The 13,220-nt window shown below is 42.0% G+C and overlaps 1 protein-coding gene across 10 annotated transcripts in view; it reads right to left on the reverse strand.

Moving 5' to 3' along the window:
- Positions 1-13,220, reverse strand: part of LOC129119378 (solute carrier organic anion transporter family member 1C1-like) — a 47,957-nt gene that overhangs the window by 21,670 nt on the left and 13,067 nt on the right. For 6 of the 10 annotated variants that reach the window (XM_077178108.1, XM_077178103.1, XM_077178101.1 and 3 more), the window contains exons 9-15: positions 12,939-13,103; positions 11,095-11,290; positions 9,965-10,130; positions 9,174-9,358; positions 5,086-5,150; positions 3,804-3,921; positions 1,695-2,785 (exon numbers count right to left, since the gene is read on the reverse strand). In XM_077178108.1, the coding sequence (XP_077034223.1) occupies positions 2,563-2,785; positions 3,804-3,921; positions 5,086-5,150; positions 9,174-9,358; positions 9,965-10,130; positions 11,095-11,290; positions 12,939-13,103 (1,118 nt within the window). In that variant the 3' untranslated portion in view covers positions 1,695-2,562. Of the gene's footprint in view, positions 1-1,694; positions 2,786-2,943; positions 3,311-3,803; positions 5,035-5,085; positions 5,151-9,173; positions 9,359-9,964; positions 10,131-11,094; positions 11,291-12,938; positions 13,104-13,220 lie in introns of those variants that run through there. The other 4 variants (XM_077178106.1, XR_013182242.1, XR_013182244.1 and 1 more) reach the window with 4 other exon arrangements.

Raw genomic sequence — 13,220 nt, forward strand, 5'->3', positions numbered from 1 at the left:
AGCCAACAATTAAATATCATGCAGCTGCTTGCTTATCCTGCCCTCACAGAGAAGGAGAATTGAAAAAAATTGAAAAAATTGAAAAGAAAAAAAGAAAGGTAAACCCTACGGGTTAAGAACAGTTTAATAATTAGAATAAAATAAAATAGAATAATAATAATTGCAATGAAAACGGAGAAAAAAAGAAAGAGAAACAAAACCTCAGAAAGACAACTTTTTGATGCCTGATATGGTTGCTGACTGATATCCAGTCTGTTCCTTAACAACCACTGGTTCCTCCTGGTCAATTCCCTCCAGTTTATACACTGGAAATGGCATTCCAGGGTAGGGAATATCCCTTTTGCTAGTCTGGACCAGCTGCCCTGACCATGCTCCCTCCCAGTTCTTGTGCAGCTTCTCACTGGCAGAGAATGGGAAGCTGGAAAGTCCTTGACTTGGGGTAAACACAATTCAGCAACAATCAAAACACCAGTGTGTTATCGACATCATTCTCCTACTGAATCCACACACAGCACTTTTCCAGCTCCTGAGAAGAAAATTTTCTCTCTCCCAGGTGAAATCAGTGAATTTTCCTGGCCCTGTGACAGCTTCATAGATGGTGAGTGGCAGTGTCCTCACCAGGACTGATCCACAAAGCAGGAATTGTCCCCATTGCTTTGACACTCATACAACATTAAGCACTGAGTGAAATGCAAATATCTCTCCTTTTCTATCCCAGTGTGCACTTTAGATGGGTTCCTCCTTTCTCTCAGGGGATGTGACAGCTCAGTTCTATGAGAAGTGCCCTCCTTGGGGGGCTAAGGGAGGCTCCCAGCATTGTTTTTACTCCTGGGTGCTGGTGCAGTTTGACATTTTGTGCTCTTTTTATGATGATATAATATGAATGACACCTGAGATAGGAATGCCATTCTTTGTGATTCACCCCAACCACAACTCTTGCCTTAGTCCCATATTCATAAATCTTCAGATTATTTTAATTATGTTTAGTTCAATATCCAGTGGTATTGAGCCCAGTGTGAACAGCCACAAATGTGAGGACCTCAGTGCCCATAACCTCTGACACTCACCTGGCAGGACAAAGATCTGGGACAGGAGACTGGCTCTCCAAATTCCAGGCCACTGTCAAACACTCACCCATGAGGCAAATCTGGGTGACATTGGCTTTTCCTCTGACAAATGCATTTTCCCCAGTAATGGGTTTAAAGCCTTACCTTCTGCAGATTTTTGGTGCTTAAGCACCATCCTTCTTGGTGCTGCTATTGAGTGGATTAGGTAGGTCCCTGATGGCACAGGACAGACATTGATCACTGATCATTGATAAAGCCCAGTGAATCCCACTCTTATGCAGTGCCCCTCCTCATGCACCCCATAGGAGAGGCAGCAGGGTACCTACAGTCACTGCTGGGACACAAATGATGGGATGAGGGTTTGTTCGGCCAATATTGTGGTGAAGGATGAAGCCTACCTTTCACCATGTGCTCAAAAATTCTGGTTGCTTTAAAGGATATCCCGGTGGACCCACCATCATCTTTTCCAGTGCAAGCTTTCCTGAGATTTTTTTCACATTAAACAGCTATCCTTTGCACTCTCCACCCCAAATATAATTAATATTAAATATTGACAAAGCCCCAGAAATGTCTTAGTTTCAGCTGGAAAATACAATAAATTAAAAGGAAAAGCCCCAAGTCACCTGGTCTTTTAATTAAATTTAATTTTATTTTTCCCAAGCTGTCTTGTCATAGCTTTTTAAAATATAAATCATATGTATCTTGCATAATTTTGTTATTACATCATAAAGTGCATGGAATTATTTAGTACACTGAGTACTAGCAAGTAGCAAGAAACTGCTGGAGATCTAAAAAAAGCTCTATTTTCATCCCAGTTTCCTTTGGATGGTACTCTTGTGGCCTCTTTGTAAGGACAACTGCTATTGCTGATGGTTAACCATAACTTCTATTGCTGATCATTGCGCTGCAACAAAAGCTACTGGAAAATGGATTCCTAACCACAACACTGACATCCCAGGTGTTATGGATGGAACCCATGAGGTGCCCAGAGCCCGTGGCTGACTTTTCCTCCCAGCAAACCTTCCTTCTGCACCGTGCCTTGCTGCTGGCCAGGACGGGCTCTGTGCTGGAGATCCCTGCACCTTCCAGGTGGCCAAGTCAGGTTTTGTGCCCCCCTTGGCTGGTGCCATGGCAGAGGGAGCTGCAGGGCAGCCTCACACCCAGGGGGACACCGAGGGGCAGCAGCAGCTCTGGCAGCTTCCCGAGGTGGGAGGGAGCTGAGGGGCAGCTGCAAAAACCGGGTCTGGGTGAAGGCACAATGCACCTCCCCAGCCATAGGAAATCCCCACACTCAGCAGAAAAAAAGGGTGAGCAGTGTTTTCAGAGCTGTTCACGTGCTAAAAAATATTGGGGTCTTTGCTTTTGGGGTTCACAGTGAAACTTTCAAGAGGATGAACATTTTCAGGGCAGCTACTAAGATACTGCTTCACTGATGATGGATTTTTGCCCGGAACACCACTCACTGGGTAAAAGCACGGTGGAGATCTGAGTTTTCCTAAAGCCTGGTCTCCTTTTCTGGCCAGTAAGTTGACTGAATAAACTGGTCACTATTGACAAAATTATCTTTTCTGCTCTTTGTCCCACAGGCGCCTCTCTCCCCGTTGGCTGAGAGGGTCTCATCTTGTGGAGATGACTTTTTTCGGAGAACCCAAAGGACAGCAACACTGAAGAAAATGGATACCGTGCCCAAGACCAAAGTCAGCCCCAGGTACACATACCTGAGAGAGAAATGATTGATCAGAGCCAACACACGACCAGAAGGCATCAAGGACACATTCATCTTTTCATCAGGTAAGGCTGGGTAAGGACACTTCAGTCAAGGGGATGACCCTGGAGAGGGGAGTTTGTCAGCTCACCCAGGTCAGGTGGAGAGTGCTCTGTGCTCCAGAAAGCATCTCAGGCATTGACTGACCTCCACCCCAATGTGTCTCAGTAAGAATAGCACTAATATTTTTGGGGTAGTTACTCTATTTTTAATATATAAACAGTACCAGTGATGACAAGACCATTTGATGGCATTTTTGCTTTGCAGGCATAATGACAGCAACAACAGCAGCAACAATAACATCATAATGTTTTATTAGCAAAAAGAGTCCCAGCTGAGATTTTGCTCTTTCCTTCAAGTTTTCAAAACAAGATGTACCCTTCTCTCATGTTTATTTTCCTTGTGGTGGGAGAAGGGACAACCTGTTCTCCCATTTTCCTCTTACCACTGTTATTCCATTCTTCATTTCTGGAGAAGCCTTTCACAAATGCAGTTCAGACAATTACTGTCCTCTAGCAATAAATTGATAAAGATAATTCTGCACTTAAGCCTCTAGATAAGCCAAGCATGTTTTGTGGCACCTTTGCCTTTCATTTTTAGATCCAGCTCCAGCATGGAGAAAAATTAGCTTTAATAACTTATTTACACATACACTATGACAGCAGAGATATTGAAAGCCGAGGGAAGCTTTAGCATAAAACTGAGGTTTCAACACAACTTTTTTTTGGTGAATTATTAAAAGACAATTATTTACAGCTGATACTGAAACAAGATGATCCACCCCTTCTATCCAAAAAGAGATTGAATCAAAGGAGTGAAATGTGAGCATTATTGTTAATATTGTTAGTCAGAATTTTTCATTCAGTTTCAGATCTTTCACTCAAATTTTCCAACAGAAATTCTGCTACCAGTGCCAGGTTTAGATGTACTTTAAGAACAAAAGGTAAGGAAGGAATGGAAAAGAGCATTACCTGAGTGCACTGGCGTCATAGAGTCTGCACGCTCCTCTTCCCCCACATCTTTTGCTGCCCCATTTCAGGCAAGTGGTGTCTATGGCTACTCCAAAATACACTGGGGCTGGAATACCCGCTGGGTGTATTGAACAAACAAACAGAGGTGAGAAATTTACTGTCCAGGGTGATCAGTTTCGATCTAGAAGCAGGTTCACACAGAACATTCAATAATATACTCCAACAGCAAGGACACTTGCACGCTGGCTGGGGAAGACGTGCCTTGTGCTGCCCAGGCACACACCACCCTTTCCTCCCTGTGGGAAGCCAGGAAAACATGACAAAACATCAAAAAGCCTCTGGAAGTCCCTGGAAGGAGTTCTGGCCACGGTCTGGTTTCCTCACCCTGTGGGACATCTCTGGGGAAAAAAAGTAGGAGATAATTCTCCTTTCTTGAGAGCAATGGAGCCTGTTCAGCCTAGGTGTAGGGTGGGGATGAGAAGGGACAGAGACAGTGGGGTTTGGAGCCTGCAGTGGGGCTGCAGGAATCCCCCAAGTATCTTGAGATCCTACTGTGGCAGGGGCAAACCTACTGCAGTTCTTGGGGCTGATGGAAATGAAAAGCCTTTTTCATGTGCTGATGGGGACACCCTGCATTCTGTGTCACTTGGGGTGCTGGAGGAGAATGTAACCGTGGAGAGAAAATCCTGGCCTGCAAAGGTGTAAGAAAGAAGCCAACAGCTTGCTTTGATATAATTTCCAGTTCATCTAACTCTGCTCATGTAAATAGGTGACCTGCTTCTTGCTGATTTTTTTTTCATGAAGACCTAGAGGATTTTAGAATTTCCAGTTCATTGGCATCTCATGTTACCCTTGATTTCAGATGGCTCTGCCACAAGGCTGCAGTGAACCCCACCCCCAGGCACACCTGTAGCCAGTCACATTAATTCCCTTAGAAACTTGTGAATGTATTCCTGAAAAGCAATCACAAATTCTCAGCCACAGCTGTTCTGTTACACTTGTTGCTGAGTAAGGAGACAAGATGTAATTTTAATGTTGGCTTCATAGTCTACAGGATCACATCTCTATAAATATTGTCCTTGTGTATTTTAATTATACCTAAGATATAATAATCTGATTTATGAAGTACAAAGCAGTTTCCTTTTTCCAACTTTTAAAAAAAAATCATATGATATCTATTTGCAGATAGACATTGTTCTTTCCAACAACCAATGTTTAATTCTAAGATAAATGATTAGTGAGGAGTGAATTAAAACTGACTCAGGAGTACAAATGGACTTACCAAGTACTCTTATTGCCAGGGTATAGATACCAAGTGCAAATGATTTCAAGTGGGGTTTAATACACCTGAAAATAATAATAATAAAAGAGGTGTTAACTAGAAATAAAGCATCAGGTGTATCTAATTAGAACACAAATTGAAAGCAAGAGAAAGGAAAGAAATGTGACCTTTTCCTCCTTCATGTCATGGACTTTGAGCAAACTGCAGAAATATGTAAAAAAGGTGATAAAACCAGAACAGCGTCTAGGAATTCTGAACATCTATATTCAACATCACATTTTAAGATGGTTGTGGATTTTCAGATGATATCAGCACTTAGGTGTTACTAACACAGTTGACAAGAAAACTGCTAGTGAAATATGCATCCACTGGATGGCTTTATTCAATTAGACACTCCCTGAAATTCAGGATCAAGTCCCAGGCTAGTCTAAGGTACTCAGGCACTCACTTTTCCTTGCACCCTTTCTAGATGAGGATCACACCTCCTGTAAAGGCAAATCCTCCAGGCCACTCTCTCACAGGGCAGACCATCTGCATTTGGAGCCTGCTGAGATTGCAGGGTGAGTCCTACACACACATCCAACTCTTCTGGCTCCAGATGAGCCTTGCTCCAGCCTTGGATCATCATCCTGGCTCCTGGAGGGAGGGAGAGGTGATGGGCAGGGGAAAAGCTGCCTTTCCCACCCCGCTGGCAGCAGGGTGTGTATGGAGCCTCTCAGATTTGTAGGAATCACCTCTGCCCCAGCAGCTGCTCAAACCTGCTGCTCCTCCAGCACCTACCAGACTGACTATTACAGCACAAATCGGGATATATGTTTGATTTTGGCAAGTGGGTAGTGCGAGTCACATGGTCAAACAAGGAATTCTTGGTATGTGAGGTAACACGTACATCAATATGGTGATTAATAAAACTTCTGTCACAGTCATTCTATTCAATAATACATATATTTAAATAAATATTCAAATAATAAAAAATTAACTGGGCTGAAATTCAATTTGTCACTGTGGATGAACATAGCACTCTGGAGATACAGTCTCAGCTCCTGCAAAAATTAATGTAATTGGGAATATGTATAAAAAAATAATGAAGACATTTCAGAACAAACTTTATTGCTTCTCACCAGGGGTGGTTTTCCACACGTTATTCTCTAATGCCCTGGCCATGGATTATCATCACACAGTCTGTTGATTGTGGTTTATACAAGCACTGCCATCTATGAGGGCATGCCTGTAAAATGATTTTGAGCTGGAAGAACAGTGTCTTGCTCCCCCTACTAGACACCTGCTACACAAGCACTCCTCAGCCTAGAGTCCTCCTAAACTAATCTGAGGGCATAGAAAGCAAAAAGTGGAAAATAAAACCAATAACTGGATATTTGATATGTGTTTCACAGGATTTATATCCTGCAAAAAAATATTCACTCTCAGATGAAAAAAAAATTGTTTTATTCTTTGTATTGTCTTTGCAAGGAAACAGGAGCTCTTTGTGAAGCTGAGTGATAGCCAGACCTCTTAGGGAGATCTGAGACTTCCTTTTCACTGCCTAATGTCCTGCTATTAATAGCTGGTGCTTGAACAACAGCTATCTGAACTGCAGGGCTTTTTTCCCAAAAACCTCAGGGCTTTCCAAATTCCCTGGCTGCTGTAATTACACTAATATCACCAAAATGACATTTCAGAAATGACTTGGTCACCAGCTGTAAGCGTATTTCAATGACTTCAGTGGGCAAACCATCAGAGTAAATGTCACTAAATCTTACAGGCTTTTAGGGATTTAGCTGTATTTGTCCTCCATGGCAGATGCAGTGATAGCTGCTCATCTGAAAACATCAGCTTGGTTAAGTGCTGGAATCTTAACAGAGATGACTGAATGCTGAATAATTTTTAAAAGTGATCATTGGAAAAAAATACTTAATGAAGCCTGCAACTTGACCTTGGGACTATTTGTGTCAAGGAAAATTTATTTTCCTTCTGGTAACAGATGCACACTTTCAATTCAGCCAGATTTTTTGAGAAAGACAATCAGTGATGGATTTCAAAAAAGACAAAAGTAAGCATGAGCTTAAAGTGGAGTTGTGCCCACAGGTCATTTGCAGTGCAGAAAAAAAAGTAAAAAAAGGATTGAACTTACTGAAATTGAAACTAAGCTGCACATCAAAGGTGGATGCCTCCAATCCAGCAGGAAAACACATGACTTCTCAGTTTCTCTTAAATGTCTCTCAAAGTAAAATGATTTTCAACAGCAATAAAAGCATTGGAGCAGAACCAGTAAAACTGTTTTACTGATTTCATATAACAATGTAGTGTAGTATTGTAACTGAAAACCTTTCTAAGCTTTTCTGACTGAATTGATTAAGCAGTAAGATCCCCAAGAGCAGGTTCTTATGGCTGAGAAGGGCAGGCAGCTCCGTGGGATTTGAGCTTGCACGTGCTCCGTAATTAACATCTCCCAAACACTCCATTTTTTATGCAGTGGAGACAAGAAGAAAGCAGAAGGTTGAGCTTGACTACCACAATTTTGAGGCCCTGTGTGGTACCAGATCTGCACATTTTCCACTATGTGCCTTATGGATAGAAGGAAGATTTCATGTGGAGGGAAAGGGGAAAGGAACTGCACTCCTGCACAGCCTTATGCCCATATTTATCCAACGTGGCAGAAGCAACCACAGAGAGAAATCTGGCACAAACCCTGAAGGCTTTGCTGCAAGCCCTCCACTTATGAACTGTCACAGACATATTTTCTGAAAAATCCTTTGCTAGGATTTTTTCTCCTGAGAAGCTGAGAAGCCTCAGAGGAAAAGAAAAACAGTAATTATCTGCTGCTGTGGAATGCAACAGGTGCATCTTTGATTGGTCTCATGTGAGTTGTTTCTACTTGGTGACCAATCACAGGTCCAGCTGTGTTGGGACTCTGGTCAGTCACAAGATTTTATTATCATTCCATTCTTTTCTTTGCTAGCCTTCTGATGCCTTCTTTCTCTTTCTTTAGTATAGTTTTAATATATAATTTTCTTTTCATACAATATATATCATAAAATAATTAATCAGCCTTCTGAAACATGAAGTCAAGATTCTCATCTCTTCCCTCGTCCTGGGACCCCTGTGAACACCACCACAATGAATCATCCTCATCCTGGCACAGGGACAGCTCAGCTGTGCAGGAGCTTCAATAAAAATGGTGTAAAATGGATTACAGTGTGATTGTTCTTGGAGAGAGATCTTGGGGAGAGAGAGATGCTGTGAGGTTTTGCAGCACTCAGTGGTAACCCTGCAAGTTGTGTGAGGAAAGCTGTGCAGCTTGTGCACACCTCACTGGCAGGGTTTGTGCAGGGCAGTGGAGAAGGATCCTCACCTCAGCCATTTCTGAAAGTCTCTGTGTGAATATTTATTCTGCGTCAAGGACTGTGATGGAACCCTAGCTGAAGTCACATTTCTTTATTTCGGTTTTTCCATAAAGCTTATGTTCAACCAGTTCTAATACTGGCATTGTCCATATGCTATAAAGATACCAGCAATGAGACAGGGCCTGATCCAGAAAATTGAATTCAAAACCAAGGAGAATTTGGGAGCAAGAAAACACAGCTATAATACTAAAGATTAGTTAGACTGGATTTACTCTTTGTTTTGTTTGAGAAGTAGAATGTGCCCATCTGGAAATAATTTGGAAAAAGGAACTGAGAAAGAAAGGTTTCCAAAACAGAGCAGAGCAGGACTTGGAATCCAAACATTGCAAGTAGCTGACAAAAATCCAGATTAGGCACTTGTAGTATTAAATGCTTTTTGCACTTGCTAAAATTAGCTTCAAAGCTTACAGTGATGGACAAATAGTTCCAGCAGTTAAATATGCACTGGGACAAGCATTCAATAAATCTGTGATTAGGAAATAGGGGACAAAAAAAAAATCTCATGCTAAAATGATTGTTAAAACAAGGAGAAAAATCTGGGAGCTACAATTATATGGAATATGCCATCTTGCATAGCTGCAAAACATTTCCCAATACTAGGAATAGCAGGAGGGGAGGGAGTACCAGTGACGTGTCAAAACACTTTGAAAACACTTGGCAATGCCAGCAGGAATTATTCCTTACCTTAGGAGCAGTATGTATCCAGGTGTGCCACCTACTGACAAAGTGTATGAAGTGATAACTGATATTACTAGAAAATACAGAAACATTTTGGGGCACTCGTTTCCTTTTTGACACGGTCCCACCACAGCTGAGGAGCTTTGTGAAGATTCAAAGGTTCCCACCACACAGCTGCAGTTAAAAAATACCTGGAAGAGAGCAGGCAAAAGTGTATTAAAACCTAAATGGTGGGGAAGTGGATGTTCAGGAATTGCACATTCTGGATGGCTGAAAGTTTAAGTCCAAAGTGGGAAATATTTTACGAAAGGAAAAGGCGTATGCAATGAAGGAGAAAATTATAAAGTATCTACTGTTGATGAATCTAGTTATTAGGGTTTCTTCCAACAGTCTTGGTAGCCAAAAGCTCAAAAAAAAAAAAAAAAGCCTCCAACATTCTCTGCTTGTGATTTCTGCTGGCAACAGCAAAGTGAAAAACTTTTAAATGTAAGTGCCAGATTGCTAAAAAGGAGTTCAGGGCTGAAGAGGATGTGCTGTGCTCAGTTTAAATCCACTTTGACAGACCTGGTTCTATCAGAAAGAATGATCCCACCTCACACAGAAATGAAGGATTTTATGGTATTTTTCCCGGTGCCTTGTATCAGAAAGAAAGGTCCCACCTTACATGGAAATGAAGGATTGTCTTACACCCTGTATCAGAAATAAAGATCCCACCTCACACAGAAATGAAGGATTTTCTCACACCCTGTATCAGATATAAAGATCCCACCCCACACAGCAATGCAGGGTTGCCTTACGGTGTTTTTCCCGGTGCCGCTGGACGCGCGGCAGCCGGCCAGGCAGGGGGACACGTAGGTAACTCCATTCTCCCCACAGATGGGGTCCCAGTCGTTCCTGGAACAGGAGCAGCCTGAGTTGCACTCTGAAAACAGGGCTTGCTCGTGGTCACTCATTGGTTTAGCTCTGTGGAAAAAAGAGAAGCTGCAGAGGAGCTGCCCAGCAGATGTGGAGGAAACCACAATCACCTGCGGGGCGATGCTCTCTGCCAGGAGCACCTGGCCACCCCTTCCCTCTGTAGCCCATTAAAGGCTGTCTCTTCACACCCACACGGCAGTGTAAATCCTCATTTCTCTGTTATCCAAAGGTTTTCACACTATCTCACCACCTACTGTGAGACAGTATGTACTTCATTACAGGGACAGCTACCAATTTATATTCACGCATTTTCTCAGATTTTCTAAGGCTTTGGTTGTGCAGCTTTAACACAACTACCCAAGTGGCACAGAAGGGAGTGAGTTACTCAGGGGAAATGGTCTCTGTAGAAGTTAGCAAGGAGCTGATCAGAATGGGATTCATCCAAACTGACTGTCTGATACCTTGCATGACAGCTCTCTGTCAAATTCAGTCATCAGACACTAGTGGAGCAGCTGCTGTGAGTCAGTGCTGGAAACTCCTCCCAAAAAGTTAGTTTTACAGAGTAATAGCATGGGTAAAATGCTAGCCTCAGGTGTACCTTATGATTAATCCATGAATCCTTAAGTTTTGAGTTCAAAGGCTCTTAAATGCCATTCATTGTTCAGTGGCACACAAAGGCAAGAAACAATTAATTGAATCTCTTCCCCCCTACTGAGCTACTCACATTTCCAGGAATCACTGGGCTAATAGGATGGGTCCCATGGCAATAATAATTAAAAAGTAATCAGAAAAATAATCTGTACTTGTGACAAAAGCCCCACTGGTTTATGCCACAATCATGAGAGGGTCATGACACAACACCCACTGGAATGGAGTGGTTTCCATTGATTTGAATCAAATTTTTGGGAAGCACATTCAGGTCAGCCACTCTCTTTTCAACAAGATCTACTCTGTGAAACAAAATGAGGAAGGAGTTGGGTTTGCAGAAGCCCTTTCTTCCCTGCCAGCGTACCCATGGTAGGACACAGTCAGTCCAGCCACCTCCGAGTTCCCACAGCCCATGGCAAACAAGGAGAGCAGCAAAAGGTAACCAAAGAAAGATGATCCCAGGGAAAGCTTTGCAGCCCCCACAACACCGACTCCAAATCTCTTCATGATCAGTCCTCCAGAGAATATGCCAAAGGCTACAGCAGGAATGTTAATAAGACCTGAAATCATACAGAAAAATCTGTATTAATGAAGACCCCAGCTCGATGGACAAACCTTGTCAGCCACAAAAACAGCTGCAGCAATCAGATGAAGGAACAAAACATAAAAAATCGTCAGTCAGGGCATTTTATTTTGTCCAGACTTAGAGTGATCCTTGGAGTCTTACAAAGGTGCTGGGACAGCTTTGAAAAACTTACTCCCAAGGACATGCTTCTTTGCTGGTTCGTTGACAGAGAGATTATGGCTAAAGTTTAGATAATACTCTTCCAATTCCTTAAGCTAGGTGTTTTTTTCCATAATTAGTTTGTCAGTGGAGTCATCTGCTGATTCCTAGAGGACAAATTTAGTTTTATCTAATGTTACAAAAGCCAGAGCAAGACCTGCCTTTTAAATTTTTTTTAGTGCTTCAAATTGCTCTGAAATTTTTGATATCTATCAGAGATTGTGACAGAAACTGTTTTTTTAAAAAAGAAGAAGAAAGAGTAAAAGATGTTTGAAAAAGAAATAAGCACTGTGAGGTTGAGTCAGCCCTCAGGCTCCTTAGGAGGGGTGGGTTTGGAGAGAAAGAAGAAGGAAGAATTAAAATCACCTTATTGCAGGGACAGCTACTCAGCAGGATCCTCCCCTAACCAAGCCATCACACACTCCCTGTTGGATATAGTCCCAGTGCTCAGAGAAATCCAATGGTTCTTAATCCTCACTCTGCACATACCTGAAAGCTTAGCTCCAGAAAATCTTTAAATACAATGAGAAGTACTACACTGAATGTAGGGATTGTTTTCTGGACTTTCTTTGGCCATCAACTATATTTGAAGATTTCTCCTTGCTTTGACGAGTTTGGTGCCAGGAAATTCCAGCTTCTATCTTGAATGGAATTAACATAGCACAATGGATCATATCAGCTTTTCTGCACATATAGACCTCTGTTGCTGTGCAACTAATGCTGCTCTGGAACAAGGCAGTTCCCTCTGGGCTGGGGAGATGTAAACCTCTTTGCTGCTAATGCTATTGAAGCCCTGGACTTCTGGAGCTGAACCCCACATGCAGGTTCAGCAGCTGGGCAGTCCAGTCCACCCTCTTGAAGTCAGCTATAAAAATGTTGATTTCTGTACCCAAAGGCTGAAGAAGCTTCTCTCTCTTGTGCTCTAAGGGATATGACTTGTCTTCCGTTCATTTAACACAAATCTCTTCAGAGTGTCATCCATAGCACTCACTGAACAGATCTTTGTTTTGTTGAAATAAATGGGAAGCCACCAAGGCAGTAGATCTCTCTGATAAATTTATGTAAACTGTTTTAAAATGATTTCCTCATTATTTTCTTGCATTGTACATACATTATGTATGTACATATGATGTAGAGGGAAAGGGGAAGGGAAAGGAAGGGGAAGGACTTTTCAAATTTCCAGTGAAATGGGAATTAAGATATCACATCATGTAAACTTTTACAGTAACTCTTGCATAGATAAACTCAGAGTTATTTGGTGCTGAAGCAAAAATGAAATAACTTACCTTCTATGAACTATTACTTAAAGTCAGACAAGGAAGAAGAAATGATCATACCCTAAAACAAATATGATTTTTCCTATATGTATATGCCACTCCTAAAATGTCCATTTTAAAGATATCAAGATGCAGATAGAGCATTACCTATAACAAAGTTAGTTTTTGAAGATGTCTGCCCATACTGTTGCTCAATATACTTTGGCTTATATGTCACCATGCCAATCAAAGAATTGAACTGAATAATACTTGCACACAAATACAGAATGTAAACTGGATTCCCAAAGAGGTTCTTCAGTGATGGCAAGAAGTCTGCAAGACAAAAGAGCAGAAATAACAAGCAGACCAGAGAGAGAATAACTGCTGGAGTAATGCTTTGTAACATGTCTGCCCCTTCCAAAAAACCCCAAAACATTTCAGAGGGAATCT

The sequence above is a fragment of the Agelaius phoeniceus genome, chromosome 5 (genome assembly GCF_051311805.1).
Source record: "Agelaius phoeniceus isolate bAgePho1 chromosome 5, bAgePho1.hap1, whole genome shotgun sequence".
In the NCBI taxonomy this organism is placed as follows: domain Eukaryota; kingdom Metazoa; phylum Chordata; class Aves; order Passeriformes; family Icteridae; genus Agelaius; species Agelaius phoeniceus.